Source organism: Oncorhynchus keta, unplaced genomic scaffold, assembly GCF_023373465.1.
Source record: "Oncorhynchus keta strain PuntledgeMale-10-30-2019 unplaced genomic scaffold, Oket_V2 Un_contig_29216_pilon_pilon, whole genome shotgun sequence".
Classification (NCBI taxonomy): domain Eukaryota; kingdom Metazoa; phylum Chordata; class Actinopteri; order Salmoniformes; family Salmonidae; genus Oncorhynchus; species Oncorhynchus keta.
The window spans coordinates 25,323-44,995 of NW_026286435.1; the positions used below are offsets into that span (position 1 = coordinate 25,323).

At 40.8% G+C, this 19,673-nt stretch overlaps 1 protein-coding gene across 1 annotated transcript; it reads right to left on the minus strand.

The window, feature by feature from the left end:
- Positions 1-109: 109 nt before the first annotated feature.
- LOC127923303 (mesoderm-specific transcript homolog protein-like) lies at positions 110-6,139 on the minus strand. Its single transcript, XM_052507260.1, has 4 exons — positions 5,435-6,139; positions 4,974-5,050; positions 2,705-2,768; positions 110-685 (listed from the first exon to the last, which is right to left on the minus strand). Exons 1-4 carry the CDS (start codon positions 5,479-5,481, stop codon positions 568-570), a joined length of 306 nt encoding a protein of 101 aa, XP_052363220.1. The 5' UTR covers positions 5,482-6,139; the 3' UTR covers positions 110-567.
- Between the last annotated feature and the right edge of the window lie 13,534 nt (positions 6,140-19,673).

Genomic DNA, 19,673 nt, shown 5'->3' on the forward strand with positions numbered 1-19,673 from the left:
TCTAGAAATATCAAAATGATTTTCTTTGTAATTCGTAACAGGTTGCAACCCATCAATTTGTCATAAACAACAAATAGATTGGACCCCATAGATGAGATTACCTTAGGAAATCTTACTGGAAGCATGAAAGATCACCCATGTCCCTACAGCAGTAGATGATCCATTCAGTACTGTCATTTTATTTATACCGAGTAGCAGGAGACAGTATCTGTCCAACTGGCTTGGCTCTTTGATGACATACCAGGATATGGATTCAAGATTACTGTGTGTCATATCAGCTATGATTCAATGTGCACAGTTCTCATCCAGGTTGGAGGTTTTTCAATTATGGGTGTTTGTTCACGACCGACCCAGTCAGAGCTGAATCTTCACAACTTTTTCCACAATGGGAGATGTGAAAATGTGTGTTCATTAGGCACCAAATTGAAGAAAACACACAGGGCTAAACTCCAATAAAGAAATGCGTGTTTCTGTTTTCACAACCTTCCCGTTGTGAGCCCGAATGAACATGACCCAGGTTATGCTCGCAGATGTCAAGTTGAGATTGTCTAATGCTGGTGAGTTGGCTCAGAAGGCGTTGATGAAGCTGAAGTAGGCGTTGAGGAAGCCAGTTGGGTCCTCCAGCTGGGGATAATGGCTGATGTGTTCATCTAGAACCGACACAGTAGACCTCTGCACCAGTTTCCTGAAGGAACATGACAACATTGGTTTGGGAGGGACAAAAGGAATACTTGCTTTCTGTAATACCCAAATGAATGATGGGGATATATACAGAAACCCAAATACTTTGTCTACTACTGTATATACTGAATTGTAGCATTTGTCTCGGGGCTCTAATCAATCAGTTCCGGTTTAGCCGTCATCCGCATAGTGGTGGAATGCATTAGCGCTGTCAAACACAAGCGTCTCCTAGCATTATACCTAAAGCGCACATTGCCATTGGCTGCACGGAGTCACATTTAGCGAAATTACATGCAGCCTTGTTTACGATTCCGAACACTGGAATGTGAGATCTAGCTACAGAGCCATTAGGCTGATAGAAATCATTTTCTGTAATGATTTTCAATTTGAGCGACATTTCTATATAGCCTTCACGTTCTGGTCAGTCGCGGGTTCAAATCTTCACTTAAGTTCTGCATAATTGTGGTGCCTTACATCAGTCTACAAATCCCACACAACTCAAGGCCAATGGTGGTGCATTGTCTTGATTCACAAGGTTCAAGTCTCTTTTCCCTCTGATACGTTGGATTGAATGTTGAACTTTGAAGTAAAAATATAAATATATATAAAAAACAATCTAAATCCTGCAGTGGCTGAGTGGAATTGTCACTGGCTTGCAGAGCAAGATAATGGTTCAAAACCTGAGTGGTTCTGTAGCTAAGGTTATAGCCTCAATATATCCTGTGGCACAGAGGCTATCAGAAGGCTACAGACCGACCGGAACAAAGAACATGTTTTCTGCTTTTTCGAGACAGACGTCATGAAAGATGGTGGCATAAGAGAAAGATGTCTGCCTCAGTGTCCATGGGGAAAGACTTGGCAGGGAGCGTAAGATATCCTGGGGTGGTAATTAGCAGTGCGAAGCATTTGTTGGACAAATGGTGAGAGTCAAAAGAAGGATCTATCCAGATGGGTCCTAAAGACATGATCAAACCGGACCAGCTGAAACTCCAGCAACTGACACGGACCAGGTCAAGTATGGTGGTGGAGGAAGGTAGCAACCGAGAGGGGAGAAGTGAGTAGAATTCAAGGCAAGCAGAAGCAAAGACTAAACAATATATTTTTTCAAGATTTAACCATGGTGTTTCTGGTGAATTATTACATAGCCATCTGAATTTATATCTCTGAATACAGGGACCATGTCCTCTTCGCTCCCCATCTCAGAGATGAAGGGTGGTCCTCTTCAATCCAGAGCCAGGACTGGGATTCCAACCAGCAACCTCATTTGTGTGAGGCAGGGAGCATCCACCAGCACCACAGACCCCTTCACACTAACTAGGAAACACTTGTTAAAAAGGTAGACATCTGAAGAGAGTAGATTCATGTTAAAAATGACATTGGATGGGATTTGAACCCATGACCTTGGCGATGCCAATTACTGTTAGTACGATAAACTGCTGGCAAAGCGTGCATTTAACATTCTACACAACCTATGGACTGAGCTTTAAGGCCAAAAATACTTCTACAATATTCTTTCTGTCTGTGTGTAGGGCTCGAATACCCTTCCTGGTATTTTTGCAGACATAAGGAATGCACAGGCTTGTGCTCCAACAACAAGAGAAGAGGTACTACCTTATGTACTTTACTACAAAATAAAGGCTTGGCACACCATAGAAAGTGTGTTAAATTAATGTTTTAGACGTCAACGAAACATTGGATCCTATTTCAGTTGAATGCATTCAGTAGTACAACTGACTAGGTATCCCCTTTTCCTGGATTTCAGACAGGAGTACATTGTGCCTCAGACACTCACTGTAAACACCCCCATCATGTGGTTGTACATGATACTACAGCTCTTCATATGGAAAGACCGCATTTACCATGCAAGCTCAACCCTAGCAAAACTCATTGAATATTTCTACACTCACCAATGTAACTACCCAATGCAAGTGAATGGCAATGATCCAGTGCATGTGAATGAAACTCTCACTTAAATAACTCAATGCATGTCAATTGGATAAGAGTATGGAAGAGGTGCACTTACTGGTAAAGGAAGATGAATTGGGGGTGAGGGTTGACTGGATCCAGGGGTCCATAGATCATATGAACTGAAAGACAAGGAGGTAAAGAGATCACGTGGAGGAGTGGGATTCCATGAACTTGTTCTAAAAAATAATATATATATATATTTTTTTGCCTTTCAATGACAGTTTTGTCAATTAGCATCTAATTAAAACCACATGCCTTCTCATAACAATCAAATGTTACAATGCATCTAGTGATGACACGCCGAAACGCTTCGCGGTGAGATGTTGAACAGGATTCTATGGGGATGGGGACTATGTGTAGTAGGGAGGGAGGTGTGGATCACACCGATCACGCCACTACCAGCTAATCTTAATGGGGCACAGATGGGCTAATAAACTCCTGGGAGGTATTAGTCTGCGCTAAGTAGCTTAGCCTCACTGACTGACTCGCTGGTCACCTCAGTCTAAACTAGAGGGGAGTTTTACAGCTTACAGTCACTGTACAACGGCATTCAGAAGTGTACTAACTGACATGCCACTGTAACTTGTTTTTGTGCAGTTTCATAGTAGGCACAAACCTACCTATTGCAGGAAATCAACAACAGATAGAACAGCAGTGATGGAGTTGAATGAATGACAGACAGTACATCATTATCTTAAAACTTCCTGCCATTGCCCTTCTATCATTACAGTACCTTCAGAAAGGATTCACAGTCCTTGACTATTTACACATTTTTCTTGTGTTTCATAATGCGATTAAAATAGGTTGGTCATTTTTTTTGTCAACGAACTATCCAAAATACTGTGGTGGGGTGGTAATGGAAAATAAACAGTAATATATTTGGATAAGAAAGGTATTCAACCACTTGAGTCAATATATGCTAGGATCACCTTTGGCAGTGATTACAGCTGTGAGTCTTTCTGGGTCTGTCTAAAAGCTTTGCAAACCTGGATTATACAATATTTGCCCATTATTCTTTTAAAAATTCTTCAAGCTCAGTCAAGTTCGATGTTGATCATTGCTAGACAGCCATTTTCAAGTCTTGCCATAGATTTTCCAGTCGATTTAAGTCAAAACTATAACTAGGCCACTCAGGAACGTTCAATGTCATCTTGGTAAGTAACTCCAGTGTAGATTTGGCCTTGTGTTTTAGTTTATTGTCCTGCTGAAAGGTGGATTTGTCTCCCAGTGTCTGTTAGAAAGCAGTCAGGTTTTCCTCTAGGATTTTGCCTGTGCATAGCACATTGTTTTTTTTCATATCCTAAAAAACTCCCTTGTCCTTGCCGATGACAAGCATATGCAGACACCACCATGCTTGAAAATATGAAGAGTGGTACTCGGTGATGTGTTGGCTTTAGCCCAAAAGTAATGCTTTGTATTCTGGACAAAAAGTTTATTTCTTTGCCACATCTTTTGCAGTATTACTTTAGTGTCTTATTGCAAACAGGATGCATTTTGAAATATGTTTTATTCTTAACAGGCTTCCTTGTTTTCATGCTGTAATTTAGGTTAGCATTGTGGAGTAACTACAGTGTTTTTGAGCCATACTCAGTTTTCGCCTATCACAGCCATTAAACTCTAACTAGTTTAAAAATCCTCATTGGCCTCATGTTGAAATCACTGAGCGGTTTCCTTCCTCTCCATCAACCGAATTAGGAAGGACATCTGTATCTTTGTAGTGACTGGGTGTACTGATACACCATCCAAAGTGTGATTAATAACTTCACCATGCTGAAAGGCGTAATCAAAGTCTGCTTTTTCTTTTCTTCATCTACCAATAGGTCTCCTTCTTTGCAAGTCATTGGAAAACCTCCCTGGTCTTTGTTGTTGAATTTGTGTTTGAAATTCACTGAGGAACCTTATAGATAATTGTATGTGTGGTGTACAGAGACGGGGTAGTCACTCAAAAATCATGTTACCACCATTATTGCACACAGAGTTAGTCTGTGCAACTTATTATCTGACTTGTTAGGCACATTGTTATTCTTTACGGTATTTAGGCTTGTCATAACAAAGGGATTGGGGTATTGCATGTAGATCAGTGACACAAAATCTACATTTAATCCATGTTAAACTCAGGCTGTAACAACAAAATGTGGAAAAAGTCAAGGGGTTTGAATACTTTCTGAAGGCACAGTATATCACTCATCTCTGAGATGATATACTTGTTTGTTTTCATTCAGTTATCAAAGGTTCAATCATAACTTGAGACACTCGTGTAACAAACTTCACATAAACCGGGCATTGATGTTTCAATCCTTGCTCAGCAACTAGACGGTACTCACCAGGGATGAAAGTAGAGGTGAGAGCACCAACCCATCTGTCTCGGTGCTTGTCCCTCTGGTTAATAAACTGCAGGATACTAGGAGAAGGGATATGCCATCTTATTACCATCACTATTAATCACAGATCAATCACTTTTATCCATCACTGTATAGGAAGAAATGGGAAACTAGCTTTATGCTAATAAATTATATCAAATAAAAAGTACAAAGGTTGACAACATAATCTATTTATATACAGTACGTTAGAATTTAGATGGAAAATGTGCACATTTATTCAGTGCAATTTGGTTGGGTTAAAATCATTTTTTGAAATCAATTTCTTTCACCTATACGAATGTATCAAATAACACCAAATTTGACGAGCCGTGTTAGTTTGAAATGAGTCCGTGATCGGTCTAGTGACTACTCTATTCCGTATGTATAGGTATTTAACTAGTGAGGTCTGAACAGTGGTACTGTACCTGTCCATGACCAGGTTCCCATCATTGAAGCGGACCCCTGTCCACATGTCCAAGAACTCCGCGTCTGTGGGCTGGGTGTAAGGACCAAACACGTCCCCAAGCCTGACATGAAACCAAGAGTAAACAGGGTAAATGCTACATCTTTACAGTACATTAAATATGTTCACTCAAACACAGTTGAGTGCTGGTTAGGTCATCCTCCATGTTTTTACTCAGTTTGTTTCGTCAGCTATGCTTTGCAGCGAATATAAATACCTTCATAATATTTAAATAAAATGTGTTCATCTTTGAAACAGTAAAAATGGTTGAGGGGTTTATAATTTAGCTGAATGGACATAACTAGAGATGTACTATTTGTGCCAAGTGAACTTACCAACGATGTTCTTACTGTAAATATGTCATTACGGTTACATGCACACATTAATGCGGTTATTGCGGATAGTCATTAATATAATAGTTCGATTCAAACGTTTACATGCTTTGCAAGAATAACGATTTCTCTAATAATCATGTTTACATGGACACGTCTGGAATCAGGTTACCCGATGGCACTTCTGACAAATGCAGAAAATCGCTAATCAAAATAAACGTTCTACCACCGCGACCACGTTATTTTTGGGAAGCATATTTGACATATAAAGCTTGTATGTGAAAACTACTTCTGAACCCGAAACCACAGACACATGCCGTCAAAATTTGCGTGCGAGAGTAGAGTGCGTCAATTCACATACACATCATCGCATATGCCAATTTAATGGTCAATACATAACAAACAGATTTGTATGTTATGTAAGGTGAATGCACCAATTTGTAAGTCGCTCTGGATAAGAGCGTCTGCTAAATGACTTCAATGTAAATGTAAATATGCCAATTTAATGGTCAATACATAACAAACAGTTGTATTTATGTTCGCTAGCCCGTGTTGTGTGTTCCTTTTGATTAACCCTATGTCCTACAGGAGTCACCGCACATGCCTACTCTAAACAGTTATGTTAGCTCACGAATGTGAGGAGTTGTTGCTAATACACCGGAGCAGATTTTAAATAATTTATCTTGTCTCATTCTTTCAACGGAAGTATTCTCTCTTGAAATCAGAGTCCCTCGTGTTTCCTCGCCTGCCTAAGCGAAGTTATATTCCTGTGATGGAAATCAACACATGTAGGCATAAAGTTAGTTTTCAATGTGCATTATTTGACACTGGCAGTTAAATGTAACACTAAGGGTGTGTTCATAAATGCACTCTAGCTAAAATCTACTTCGATTTCAGAGCGCTCTTGTCTGAGTGCCAGGGCGCAGAATAGTATGGCCGGTGCCAGTAAATGTCGGCAAAAAAGGCGTAATTAAATTGTTGCATGAAACATGATAACATGAAAACAGCCAAACCAGCTCTGCCAGGGCGAGTAAAATGGTCAGTGAGGTTCTCATTTTTGTCAGGGAAGTAGCTAGCAATCTAGCCAACGGCTTGGGTGCTTGACTGCCGTTGTGAGGTCAGAACGCTTGGATCAACGCTACTCCTCAGCCAGAGCGTCCAGTGTGCGCTCTGAATACTCAGACAGCGAAACGCACTGAATGTACTAACCACAATCTGACAATGCTCTGAATTTACTAACGCCCAGAGCGCACTCTGAGTGAATTTACGAACACATCGTAAATAGACACTTTGGGTGTGTTTGTAAATTCCATCTGGAGTGCCAGAGTGCGCTCTGGGCGTTCATAAACACAGAACGTTGTCAGATTTTGATAAACAGAGTAAAGTGTTTACATGACTATTGCATAATCTGCCTACTGCCATAACTTGTAACTTTAATATTGATGTATGAATGTGCATGTAAAGGTAATGTATTTCACTGCAGATCATTCAAAATACACAATGAAAAAAGATAAATGACTGAGCCCCTTGCTGCAACGCTGTTAGCTTGAGCTCATGTACCTTAAGGGAAGAATTCGGCAGTACCTGTATGGTTAGTGAGAAAGTCCATATTGCAAATGTACGGTCCCTTACTAGACGTCCGAAATCGTTTGTAAAATTCGCGGACGGCGTCGGGCCGAGCGGCAGGGCCGGACCTACCAGGAAGTCATCAAATGAACGTTGTCGGACATTCGGTTTCCGTTTTACAAAAATAATAAGATTTATGTCATTTTTCCCATGTCCCGGAAATTCCCACAAGAGGGCATAAGCAATCATATGGCTATTGCTACAAAACATCACGATTCACGACGGGGCCTTATCTCGAAAACTGAAAATATTTAGAAGCCGAAACTCGGTGAGCGTAGGGGCGGCATAATGGGCAGTTGGCCCCGAACAAGATGGCGTCTAGGCCTCAACGGTTTTTGAGTTATGGCCATTTATCTGGGATTAAAGGTCCAAAATGAAAATAGAGAAATTATTTTTCCACTTCACGTCAAAGTCAAGGAGCCTCCGGTGTCAATAAAAAAGAACCAGCCATTTATCTATCGTCATTTAAGAGAAATCGCATAACGACACCTTGGTGATGTTCACGGATAGGTGTTTTTTTTTTCAACGGTTACAGATCCAGTTGCAGGTTGTTCTTACGAATCTTTTTAAAGTGTGCTGCGGAGCTCTGCGAGATTTCTGTGATTTTCTATGATTTTCTGAAATAACACACACTCACTAAACCCTCCGTAAATAACTCAGTTCTTAACGTAAAGACTTAAACTCGGGATTCTGTAAAGGCATACCCCAATCATGATATGAGTTTATTTATAGCTTCCTGTGCCAACCGGAAGTGCCTTTAATGGTGTCACAGTGGCAGTTTCCATGGGTTAAAAAGGTCAGATCTTTTCAAAACTTCATATGTGTGACTAGGTAACCCTCATGAACTGTAAATCAGTCATTTCTCCCAGCAGATGTCAAAGAAAAGCTCTCACACGCACACACAGCAAGGATGGAGTGAAAAAGTGTGGTTCTTAAAGACACAGAGAGCAGGCAATGGCATAAACATAATGTCTAGGCCGTGCCGAGTTCAACGAGATATCCCGCTTGACCGTAGCTCGCTCGGTCTGAGCGCAGCGACCATTAGAAAAGTAGGCCCAAAATGAAGCCTGCCCCACAACGTCATTTGCTTTTGGGTGACAGTGAGAGAACCGTTAGGGTGAGAAGCACAATTCGACCTCAGGTATGTTCCTAAGGTCCTTCCGATCCGTGCAAGCCTAACGTTGACAGTGTGGCATTAACCCTTAATAGTTAAAAGATGGTGTTTACTTCAAAAAGTTTGCATTGATTTCTCTCCCCATAGGAATACATTGCCTTTACCCCTAAATTCAACCTGAAGTCTATATGGGTTATGAATGCCGTATGAACCTGTCTTTGGTAACAGTCCATCAGGCCAGTATGAGGTCTACCTGTGTTGATTCTAAGCTTCCTGGACCAACCGGAAGTGGTTAAAATCACCCTAAAAGTGTTTTTCCATTACCTGCCTGCAGTTTGATAGACATAGTGCATTCAACCCTGTGTAAATCAGTCAATTCTTAACGTAAGGACTTAAAACTCAGGATTCTGTAAAAGCATAGCCCAGTGAGGATATGTGTTGACTTATAGCTTCCTGTGACAACCGGAAGTGCCTTAATTGGTGTCTCAGGGGCTGTTTCGAGGGGTTAAAAAAGTCAGATCTGTCCAAAACTTCATATGTGTGATTAGGCAACCCCCATGAACTGTAAATCAGTCATTTTTCCCATAAAATTTCAAAGGAAAACTAAATCACACAGACACACAACTTGGAAGGAGGGACGTATTGGGGGTTGTAGAGACAGACAGTGCCTCCAATAGTTAGCTTTGTTCGAGCTAAAAAGAACCGTCAGACCTAGAGTTCGAAACTTTAGAAACCTGTTCTAGACCTCGGGTCGATAGTGCGTGGTGAGTTAGGTGGCTCTAGAAGGTTCTCGGACCGAGAAATAGCCTCGTACATTTGCAATGATTTCAATTCATTTTGACCATTACGAAAATGGCGACATTTAGAAAAGTCTCAGAGACACAAGACTAGGTGCATTGGAACCGGCTCGGCCCATAGAGACGGACCCCAACGTTTCGGTCCGATAGCTCATTCAAGGACCCCATAGCAAGGCATGGAAAAAAGTGGATTTTCAGCACCAATTAGGGTTTTACTCGGGCACCGAAGGACCTATCGAGCCGAAACTCGGGATTCGGGGTCGCCTCACATAGGCCTTCACATAATGTCTGACCTGGACCCGCAGCTAGAACGTAACTATGTGTTTTACGTTTTTATTATGTTTTAAACTAATGGCGCTGTGAATTATGGGCCTGCTCTGACATATGTGATAGTTGGCTTCTAAATGAGTTGGAAAAAGTGGGTTTGGTGTCAATTGGTATCAGTTTGGTGTCAGAATGACATCTAATTGACTGGTGGACACTGACTTGCTAGTTGACTTTTGTACATTAGCAATATGTTTAAACGGAGAGGGACCATCACCAAAATGGCATTCTGAAATCAACACAAAAAATGGCATCACCATAGTCTCCAGGCTGTGCAGAGTTCAACGAGACGCCCGCTTGACCGTAGCTCGCTCTGAGTGCAGCGACCTTGAAAAAAAAAAAGAAGGCGCAAAAGGAAGCCTGGCCCTCAATGTCATTTGCTTTTGGGTGACAGTGAGAGAACCGTTAGGGTGAGAAGCACAATTCGACCTCAGGTACGTTCCTAAGGTCCTTCCGATCCGTGCAAGCCTAACCTTGACCGTGTGGCATTAACCCTTAATAGTTAAAAGAAGGTGTTTACTTCAAAGAGTTTGCATTGACTTCTCTCCCCATAGGAATACATTGCCTTTACCCCTAAATTCAACCTGAAGTCTATATGGGTTATGAATGCCGTATGAACCTGTCTTTGGTAACAGTCCATCAGGCCAGTATGAGGTCTACCTGTGTTGATTCTAAGCTTCCTGGACCAACCGGAAGTGGTTAAAATCACCCTAAAAGTGTTTTTCCATTACCTGCCTGCAGTTTGATAGACATAGTGCATTCAACCCTGTGTAAATCAGTCAATTCTTAACGTAAGGACTTAAAACTCAGGATTCTGTAAAAGCATAGCCCAGTGAGGATATATGTTGACTTATAGCTTCCTGTGACAACCGGAAGTGCCTTAATTGGTGTCTCAGGGGCTGTTTCGAGGGGTTAAAAAAGTCAGATCTTTTCAAAACTTCATATGTGTGACTAGGTAACCCTCATGAACTGTAAATCAGTCATCTCTCCCAACAGATGTCAAAGAAAAGCTCTCACACGCACACACAGCAAGGATGGAGTGAAAAAGTGTGGTTCTCAAAGACACAGAGAGCAGGCAATGGCATAAACATAATGTCTAGGCCGTGCCGAGTTCAACGAGATATCCCGCTTGACCGTAGCTCGCTCGGTCTGAGCGCAGCGACCATTAGAAAAGTAGGCCCAAATGAAGCCTGCCCCACAACGTCATTTGCTTTTGGGTGACAGTGAGAGAACCGTTAGGGTGAGAAGCACAATTCGACCTCAGGTACGTTCCTAAGGTCCTTCCGATCCGTGCAAGCCTAACCTTGACCGTGTGGCATTAACCCTTAATAGTTAAAAGAAGGTGTTTACTTCAAATAGTTTGCATTGATTTCTCTCCCCATAGGAATACATTGCCTGCACCCCTAAATTCAACCTGAAGTCTATATGGGTTATGAATGCCGTATGAACCTGTCTTTGGTAACAGTCCATCAGGCCAGTATGAGGTCTACCTGTGTTGATTCTAGGCTTCCTGGACCAACCGGAAGTGGTTAAAATCACCCTAAAAGTGTTTTTCCATTACCTGCCTGCAGTTTGATAGACATAGTGCATTCAACCCTGTGTAAATCAGTCAATTCTTAACGTAAGGACTTAAAACTCAGGATTCTGTAAGTTTCTATGTCAATCAAGACATGGGTTTACTTATAGCTTCCTGTGCCAACCGGAAGTGCCTTTAATGATGTCACAGTGGCAGTTTCCAAGGGTTAAAAAGGTCAGATCTTTTCAAAACTTCATATGTGTGACTAGGTAACCCTCATGAACTGTAAATCAGTCATTTCTCCCAACAGATGTCAAAGAAAAGCTCTCACACGCACACACAGCAAGGATGGAGTGAAAAAGTGCGGTTCTCAAAGACACAGAGAGCAGGCAATGGCATAAACATAATCTCTAGGCCGTGCCGAGTTCAACGAGATATCCCGCTTGACCGTAGCTCGCTCGGTCTGAGCGCAGCGACCATTAGAAAAGTAGGCCCAAAATGAAGCCTGCCCCACAACGTCATTTGCTTTTGGGTGACAGTGAGAGAACCGTTAGGGTGAGAAGCACAATTCGACCTCAGGTACGTTCCTAAGGTCCTTCCGATCCGTGCAAGCCTAACCTTGACCGTGTGGCATTAACCCTTAATAGTTAAAAGAAGGTGTTTACTTCAAATAGTTTGCATTGACTTCTCTCCCCATAGGAATACATTGCCTGCACCCCTAAATTCAACCTGAAGTCTATATGGGTTATGAATGCCGTATGAACCTGTCTTTGATAACAGTCCATCAGGCCAGTATGAGGTCTACCTGTGTTGATTCTAGGCTTCCTGGACCAACCGGAAGTGGTTAAAATCACCCTAAAAGTGTTTTTCCATTACCTGCCTGCAGTTTGATAGACATAGTGCATTCAACCCTGTGTAAATCAGTCAATTCTTAACGTAAGGACTTAAAACACAGGATTCTGTAAAAGCATAGCCCAGTGAGGATATGTGTTGACTTATAGCTTCCTGTGCCAACCGGAAGTGCCTTAATTGGTGTCTCAGGGGCTGTTTCGAGGGGTTAAAAAAGTCAGATCTGTCCAAAACTTCATATGTGTGATTAGGCAACCCCCATGAACTGTAAATCAGTCATTTTTCCCATAAAATTTCAAAGGAAAACTAAATCACACAGACACACAACTTGGAAGGAGGGACGTATTGGGGGTTGTAGAGACAGACAGTGCCTCCAATAGTTAGCTTTGTTCGAGCTAAAAAAGAACCGTCAGACCTAGAGTTCCGAAACTTTAGAAACCTGTTCTAGACCTCGGGTCGATAGTGCGTGGTGAGTTAGGTGGCTCTAGAAGGTTCTCGGACCGAGAAATAGCCTCGTACATTTGCAATGATTTCAATTCATTTTGACCATTACGAAAATGGCGACATTTAGAAAAGTCTCAGAGACACAAGACTAGGTGCATTGGAACCGGCTCGGCCCATAGAGACGGACCCCAACGTTTCGGTCCGATAGCTCATTCAAGGACCCCATAGCAAGGCATGGAAAAAAGTGGATTTTCAGCACCAATTAGGGTTTTACTCGGGCACCGAAGGACCTATCGAGCCGAAACTCGGGATTCGGGGTCGCCTCACATAGGCCTTCACATAATGTCTGACCTGGACCCGCAGCTAGAACGTAACTATGTGTTTTACGTTTTTATTATGTTTTAAACTAAAGGCGCTGTGAATTATGGGCCTGCTCTGACATATATGATAGTTGGCTTCTAAATGAGTTGGAAAAAGTGGGTTTGGTGTCAATTGGTATCAGTTTGGTGTCAAAATGACATCTAATTGACTGATGGACACTGACTTGCTAGTTGACTTTTGTACATTAGCAATATGTTTAAACGGAGAGGGACCATCACCAAAAGTGACATTCTGAAATCAACCCTAACGAGCCATGGAGATGAACCAGAATCACTGCCCAGCTATCCCGAGTTCATCGGGCCAGTCAATTTCACATTCCTGCAGGATTTTTATAGCATGACAAATTCGTGATGGTACCTGCCCATTGAACCATATTGCAAATGCACAGTGACTTTGCAAAAGTGAGAAAACATAAACAAATGGACATGATGAAATCAACACAACGAGTGATGGAAATGTACAACTATCACTGCTCAGCCATCCTGTGTTCATCAGACCAGTCAATTTTGCATTTTTGAGCATGTCAAATTTCATATGGTAAATGCACATTGAAACATATTGCAAATGCGCGCGCACTTGCAATATGATTCTATAGTGTAAAAACATCACCTAATGGACATGATGAAATCAACACAACGAGTGATGGAAATGTACAACTATCACTGCTCGGCCATCCTGTGTCCATCAGACCAGTCAATTTTGCATTTTTGAGCATGTCAAATTTCATATGGTAAATGCACATTGAAACATATTGCAAATGCGCGCGCACTTGCAATATGATTCTATAGTGTAAAAACATCACCTAATGGACATGATGAAATCAACACAACGAGTGATGGAAATGTACAACTATCACTGCTCGGCCATCCTGTGTCCATCAGACCAGTCAATTTTGCATTTTTGAGCATGTCAAATTTCATATGGTAAATGCACATTGAAACATATTGCAAATGCGCGCGCACTTGCAATATGATTCTATAGTGTAAAAACATCACCTAATGGACATGATGAAATCAACACAACGAGTGATGGAAATGTACAACTATCACTGCCCGGCCATCCTGTGTTCCCATCAGACCAGTCATTTATCAGAATGAGCATGTCAAATGCATTTACAACCATATTTTAATTTTTGGGTTACCAGTTGCACAACAATGCACGTGCATTTGCAATATGATTCTATAGTGAAAAACATCACCTAATGGACATGATGAAATCAACACAACGAGTGATGGAAATGTACAACTATCACTGCTCAGCCATCCTGTGTTCATCAGACCAGTCAATTTTGCATTTTTGAGCATGTCAAATTTCATATGGTAAATGCACATTGAAACATATTGCAAATGCGCGCGCACTTGCAATATGATTCTATAGTGAAAAACATCACCTAATGGACATGATGAAATCAACACAACGAGTGATGGAAATGTACAACTATCACTGCTCGGCCATCCTGTGTCCATCAGACCAGTCAATTTTGCATTTTTGAGCATGTCAAATTTCATATGGTAAATGCACATTGAAACATATTGCAAATGCGCGCGCACTTGCAATATGATTCTATAGTGTAAAAACATCACCTAATGGACATGATGAAATCAACACAACGAGTGATGGAAATGTACAACTATCACTGCCCGGCCATCCTGTGTTCCCATAGCCAGCATTAATATCAGAATGACCGGTAAATGCATTTACAACCATATTTTAATTTTTGGGTTACCAGTTGCACAACAATGCACGTGCATTTGCAATATGATTCTATAGTGAAAAAACATCACCTAATGGACATGATGAAATCAACACAACAAGTGATGGAAATGTACAACTATCACTGCTCGGCCATCCTGTGTCCATCAGACCAGTCAATTTTGCATTTTTGAGCATTCAAATTTCATATGGTAAATGCATTGAAACATATTGCAAATGCGCGCGCACTTTATGATTCTATAGTGTAAAAACATCACCTAATGGACATGATGAAATCAACACAACGAGTGATGGAAATGTACAACTATCACTGCCCGGCCATCCTGTGTTCCCAACCATTAATATCAGAATGCGGATTTAAATGCATTTACAACCATATTTTAATTTTTGATGGTTACCAGTTGAACAACAATGCACGTGATTTGCAAAATTCTATAGTGAAAAAAAACAAATGGACATGATGAAATCAACACAACAGGTGATGGAAATGTACAACTATCACTGCTCAGCCATCCTGTGTTCATCAGACCAGTCAATTTTGCATTTTTGAGCATGTCAAATTTCATATGGTAAATGCACATTGAAACATATTGCAAATGCGCGCGCACTTGCAATATGATTCTATAGTGAAAAACATCACCTAATGGACATGATGAAATCAACACAACGAGTGATGGAAATGTACAACTATCACTGCTCGGCCATCCTGTGTCCATCAGACCAGTCAATTTTGCATTTTTGAGCATGTCAAATTTCATATGGTAAATGCACATTGAAACATATTGCAAATGCGCGCGCACTTGCAATATGATTCTATAGTGTAAAAACATCACCTAATGGACATGATGAAATCAACACAACGAGTGATGGAAATGTACAACTATCACTGCCCGGCCATCCTGTGTTCCCATAGCGAGCATTAATATCAGAATGACCGGTAAATGCATTTACAACCATATTTTAATTTTTGGGTTACCAGTTGCACAACAATGCACGTGCATTTGCAATATGATTCTATAGTGAAAAAACATCACCTAATGGACATGATGAAATCAACACAACAAGTGATGGAAATGTACAACTATCACTGCTCGGCCATCCTGTGTTCATCAGACCAGTCAATTTCACATTCCTGCAGGATTTTTATAGCATGACAAATTCGTGATGGTACCTGCCCATTGAACCATATTGCAAATGCACAGTGACTTTGCAAAAGTGAGAAAACATAAACAAATGGACATGATGAAATCAACACAACAGGTGATGGAAATGTACAACTATCACTGCTCAGCCATCCTGTGTTCATCAGACCAGTCAATTTTGCATTTTTGAGCATGTCAAATTTCATATGGTAAATGCACATTGAAACATATTGCAAATGCGCGCGCACTTGCAATATGATTCTATAGTGAAAAACATCACCTAATGGACATGATGAAATCAACACAACGAGTGATGGAAATGTACAACTATCACTGCTCGGCCATCCTGTGTCCATCAGACCAGTCAATTTTGCATTTTTGAGCATGTCAAATTTCATATGGTAAATGCACATTGAAACATATTGCAAATGCGCGCGCACTTGCAATATGATTCTATAGTGTAAAAACATCACCTAATGGACATGATGAAATCAACACAACGAGTGATGGAAATGTACAACTATCACTGCCCGGCCATCCTGTGTTCCCATAGCGAGCATTAATATCAGAATGACCGGTAAATGCATTTACAACCATATTTTAATTTTTGGGTTACCAGTTGCACAACAATGCACGTGCATTTGCAATATGATTCTATAGTGAAAAAACATCACCTAATGGACATGATGAAATCAACACAACAAGTGATGGAAATGTACAACTATCACTGCTCGGCCATCCTGTGTCCATCAGACCAGTCAATTTTGCATTTTGAGGATTTTTATAGCATGACAAATTTCGTGATGGTAAATGCCCATTGAACCATATTGCAAATGCACAGTGACTTTGCAATAAAAGTGAGAAAAACATCACCAAATGGACATGATGAAATCAACACAACGAGTGATGGAAATGTACAACTATCACTGCTCGGCCATCCTGTGTCCATCAGACCAGTCAATTTTGCATTTTTGAGCATTTCAAATTTCATATGGTAAATGCACATTGAAACATATTGCAAATGCGCGCGCACTTGCAATATGATTCTATAGTGTAAAAACATCACCTAATGGACATGATGAAATCAACACAACGAGTGATGGAAATGTACAACTATCACTGCCCGGCCATCCTGTGTCCCATCAGACCATTAATATCAGAATTTTGCATTTTTGAGCATGTCAAATTTTATTTTTGGTTACACAGTTGAAACAACAATGCACGTGCATTTGCAATATGATTCTATAGTGTAAAAACATCACCTAATGGAGATGATGAAATCAACACAACGAGTGATGGAAATGTACAACTATCACTGCTCGGCCATCCTGTGTTCATCAGACCAGTCAATTTTGCATTTTTGAGCAAGGTCAAATTTCATATGGTAAATGCACATTGAAACATATTGCAAATGCACGTGCACTTGCAATATGATTATATAGTGAAAAACATCACAAAATGGACATGATGAAGTCAACACAACGAGTGATGGAAAGGAACAACTATCACTGCCCGGCCATCCCGAGTTCATCAGGCCAGTCAATTTTGCATTTCTGCAGGATTTTTGAGCATGTCAAATTTCTTACGTCATTTGGCCCACAAAAAATCCTTATGCACAATTAAAAAAATATATAAAAAAATATGATAATAAAATTGGACAAAAGTATATTCATACAGTTCTTACACATGTGTAATTGACAAAAAATTGAAAGAATTTCAAAAAACGGTCCAGAAAGCACTTTTTAAGGGTGTGTGAAGTTTTTACAAAATTTTGACATTTTTGACTTTTGACTTTTGACTTCCTATGAAATCATATTGGAATTGGACAAAACATATTCCTTATGCGCATGTAAAAAAAAAAAAAAAAAATTATGATAATAAAATTGGACAAAAGTATATTCATACAGTTCTTACACATGTGTAATTGACAAAAAATCGAAAGAATTTCGAAAAACGGTCCAGAAAGCACTTTTTTATGGGTGTGTGAAGTTTTTTACAAAATTTTGACATTTTTGACTTTTGACTTTGACTTCCTATGAAATCATATTGGAATTGGACAAAACATATTCCTTATGCGCATGTAAAAAAAAAAAAAAAAAAAAAAATTATGATAATAAAATTGGACAAAAGTATATTCATACAGTTCTTACACATGTGTAATTGACAAAAATCGAAAGAATTTCGAAAAACGGTCCAGAAAGCACTTTTTATGGGTGTGTGAAGTTTTTACAAAATTTTGACATTTTTGACTTTTGACTTTTGACTTCCTATGAAATCATATTGGAATTGGACAAAACATATTCCTTATGCGCATATAAAAAAAATTAAAAAAATTATGATAATAAAATTGGACAAAAGTATATTCATACAGTTCTTACACATGTGTAATTGACAAAAAAATCGAAAGAATTTCGAAAAACGGTCCAGAAAGCACTTTTTAAGGGGTGATAAGTTTTTGAAAAAAGTTCATTTTTTCAAAATTTTACTTTTGGACATTAATTTGGGTTACATATCCAATATGAAAAACCCCGGTGGAGCGCATTTGCCCCCTGTTGAATTTTTAAAGTGTTACAACTGGCAATTACCATATGGCATTTGCAATACACTTTGGATGAATCAACGCCGAATTGGGTGGTATTGGCCAATGTGTATATGGTTTGTCCGATGCCAATGACATGCCATTCATTTTTGTCCAATACAGGGGGGGGGGTAAGAGTTTAGGTAGGGACATCCCAAGGATTCCGGATAGCACTAACTCATAGGAAACTATTGCGGTATAGTGTGTATGACTCGGAGTAGAGGAATATGTAAGAACAGAAAATCACTGATTTGAATGAGGGGTTAAACCAAGGGTGAGCTACTCTGGTACTGATGAGAAGCAGGGTGTGGAGGATTTAGTGGGAAAACATATCCAATTGGGCTGCGTGTGTAAATGCAGTCTTAGTCAAAAATAATAATAATCGGACAATACAGGTGAGTTTACACCAGCTGCCCATCGTTGTCTAATCAGGCTCTGATTGGTTACAGGTTGTCTGCTACACACAGAAGTCTTTTCTCCTCACTTCACCAGTGCTGTTCATTGGGTGTCATCAAATCAAATCAAATCAAATCAAATTTATTTATATAGCCCTTCGTACATCAGCTGATATCTCAAAGTGCTGTACAGAAACCCAGCCTAAAACCCCAAACAGCAAACAATGCAGGTGTAAAAGCACGGTGGCTAGGAAAAACTCCCTAGAAAGGCCAAAACCTAGGAAGAAACCTAGAGAGGAACCGGGCTATGTGGGGTGGCCAGTCCTCTTCTGGCTGTGCCGGGTAGAGATTATAACAGAACATGACCAAGATGTTCAAATGTTCATAAATGACCAGCATGGTCGAATAATAATAAGGCAGAACAGTTGAAACTGGAGCAGCAGCACAGTCAGGTGGACTGGGGACAGCAAGGAGCCTTCATGTCAGGTAGTCCTGGGGCACGGTCCTAGGGCTCAGGTCAGTTGAAACTGAGCAGGAGCATGGCCAGGTGGACTGGGGACAGCAAGGAGTCCTCATGTCAGGTAGTCCTGGGACATGGTCCTAGGGCTCAGGTCCTCCGAGAGAGAGAAAGAAAGAGAGAAGGAGAGAATTAGAGAAAGCACACTTAGATTCACACAGGACACCGAATAGGACAGGAGAAGTACTCCAGATATAACAAACTGACCCTAGCCCCCGACACATAAACTACTGCAGCATAAATACTGGAGGCTGAGACAGGAGGGGTCAGGAGACACTGTGGCCCCATCCGAGGACACCCCCGGACAGGGCCAAACAGGAAGGATATAACCCCACCCACTTTGCCAAAGCACATCCCCCACACCACTAGAGGGATATCTTCAACCACCAACTTACCATCCTGAGACAAGGCCGAGTATAGCCCACAAAGATCTCCGCCACGGTACAACCCAAGGGGGGGGGGGGCAACCCAGA

Excerpts from the sequence above, each read along its gene's own strand:
- LOC127923303 (XM_052507260.1), bottom strand. The coding sequence starts at position 5,481 with ATGTGGACAGGGGTCCGCTTCAATGATGGGAACCTGGTCATGGACAG. Across the intron at positions 5,051-5,434 it reads GGGAACCTGGTCATGGACAG|TATCCTGCAGTTTATTAACC; the intron begins GTACAGTACCAC and ends CCCTTCTCCTAG. Across the intron at positions 2,769-4,973 it reads CACCTCTACTTTCATCCCTG|TTCATATGATCTATGGACCC; the intron begins GTGAGTACCGTC and ends CTTGTCTTTCAG.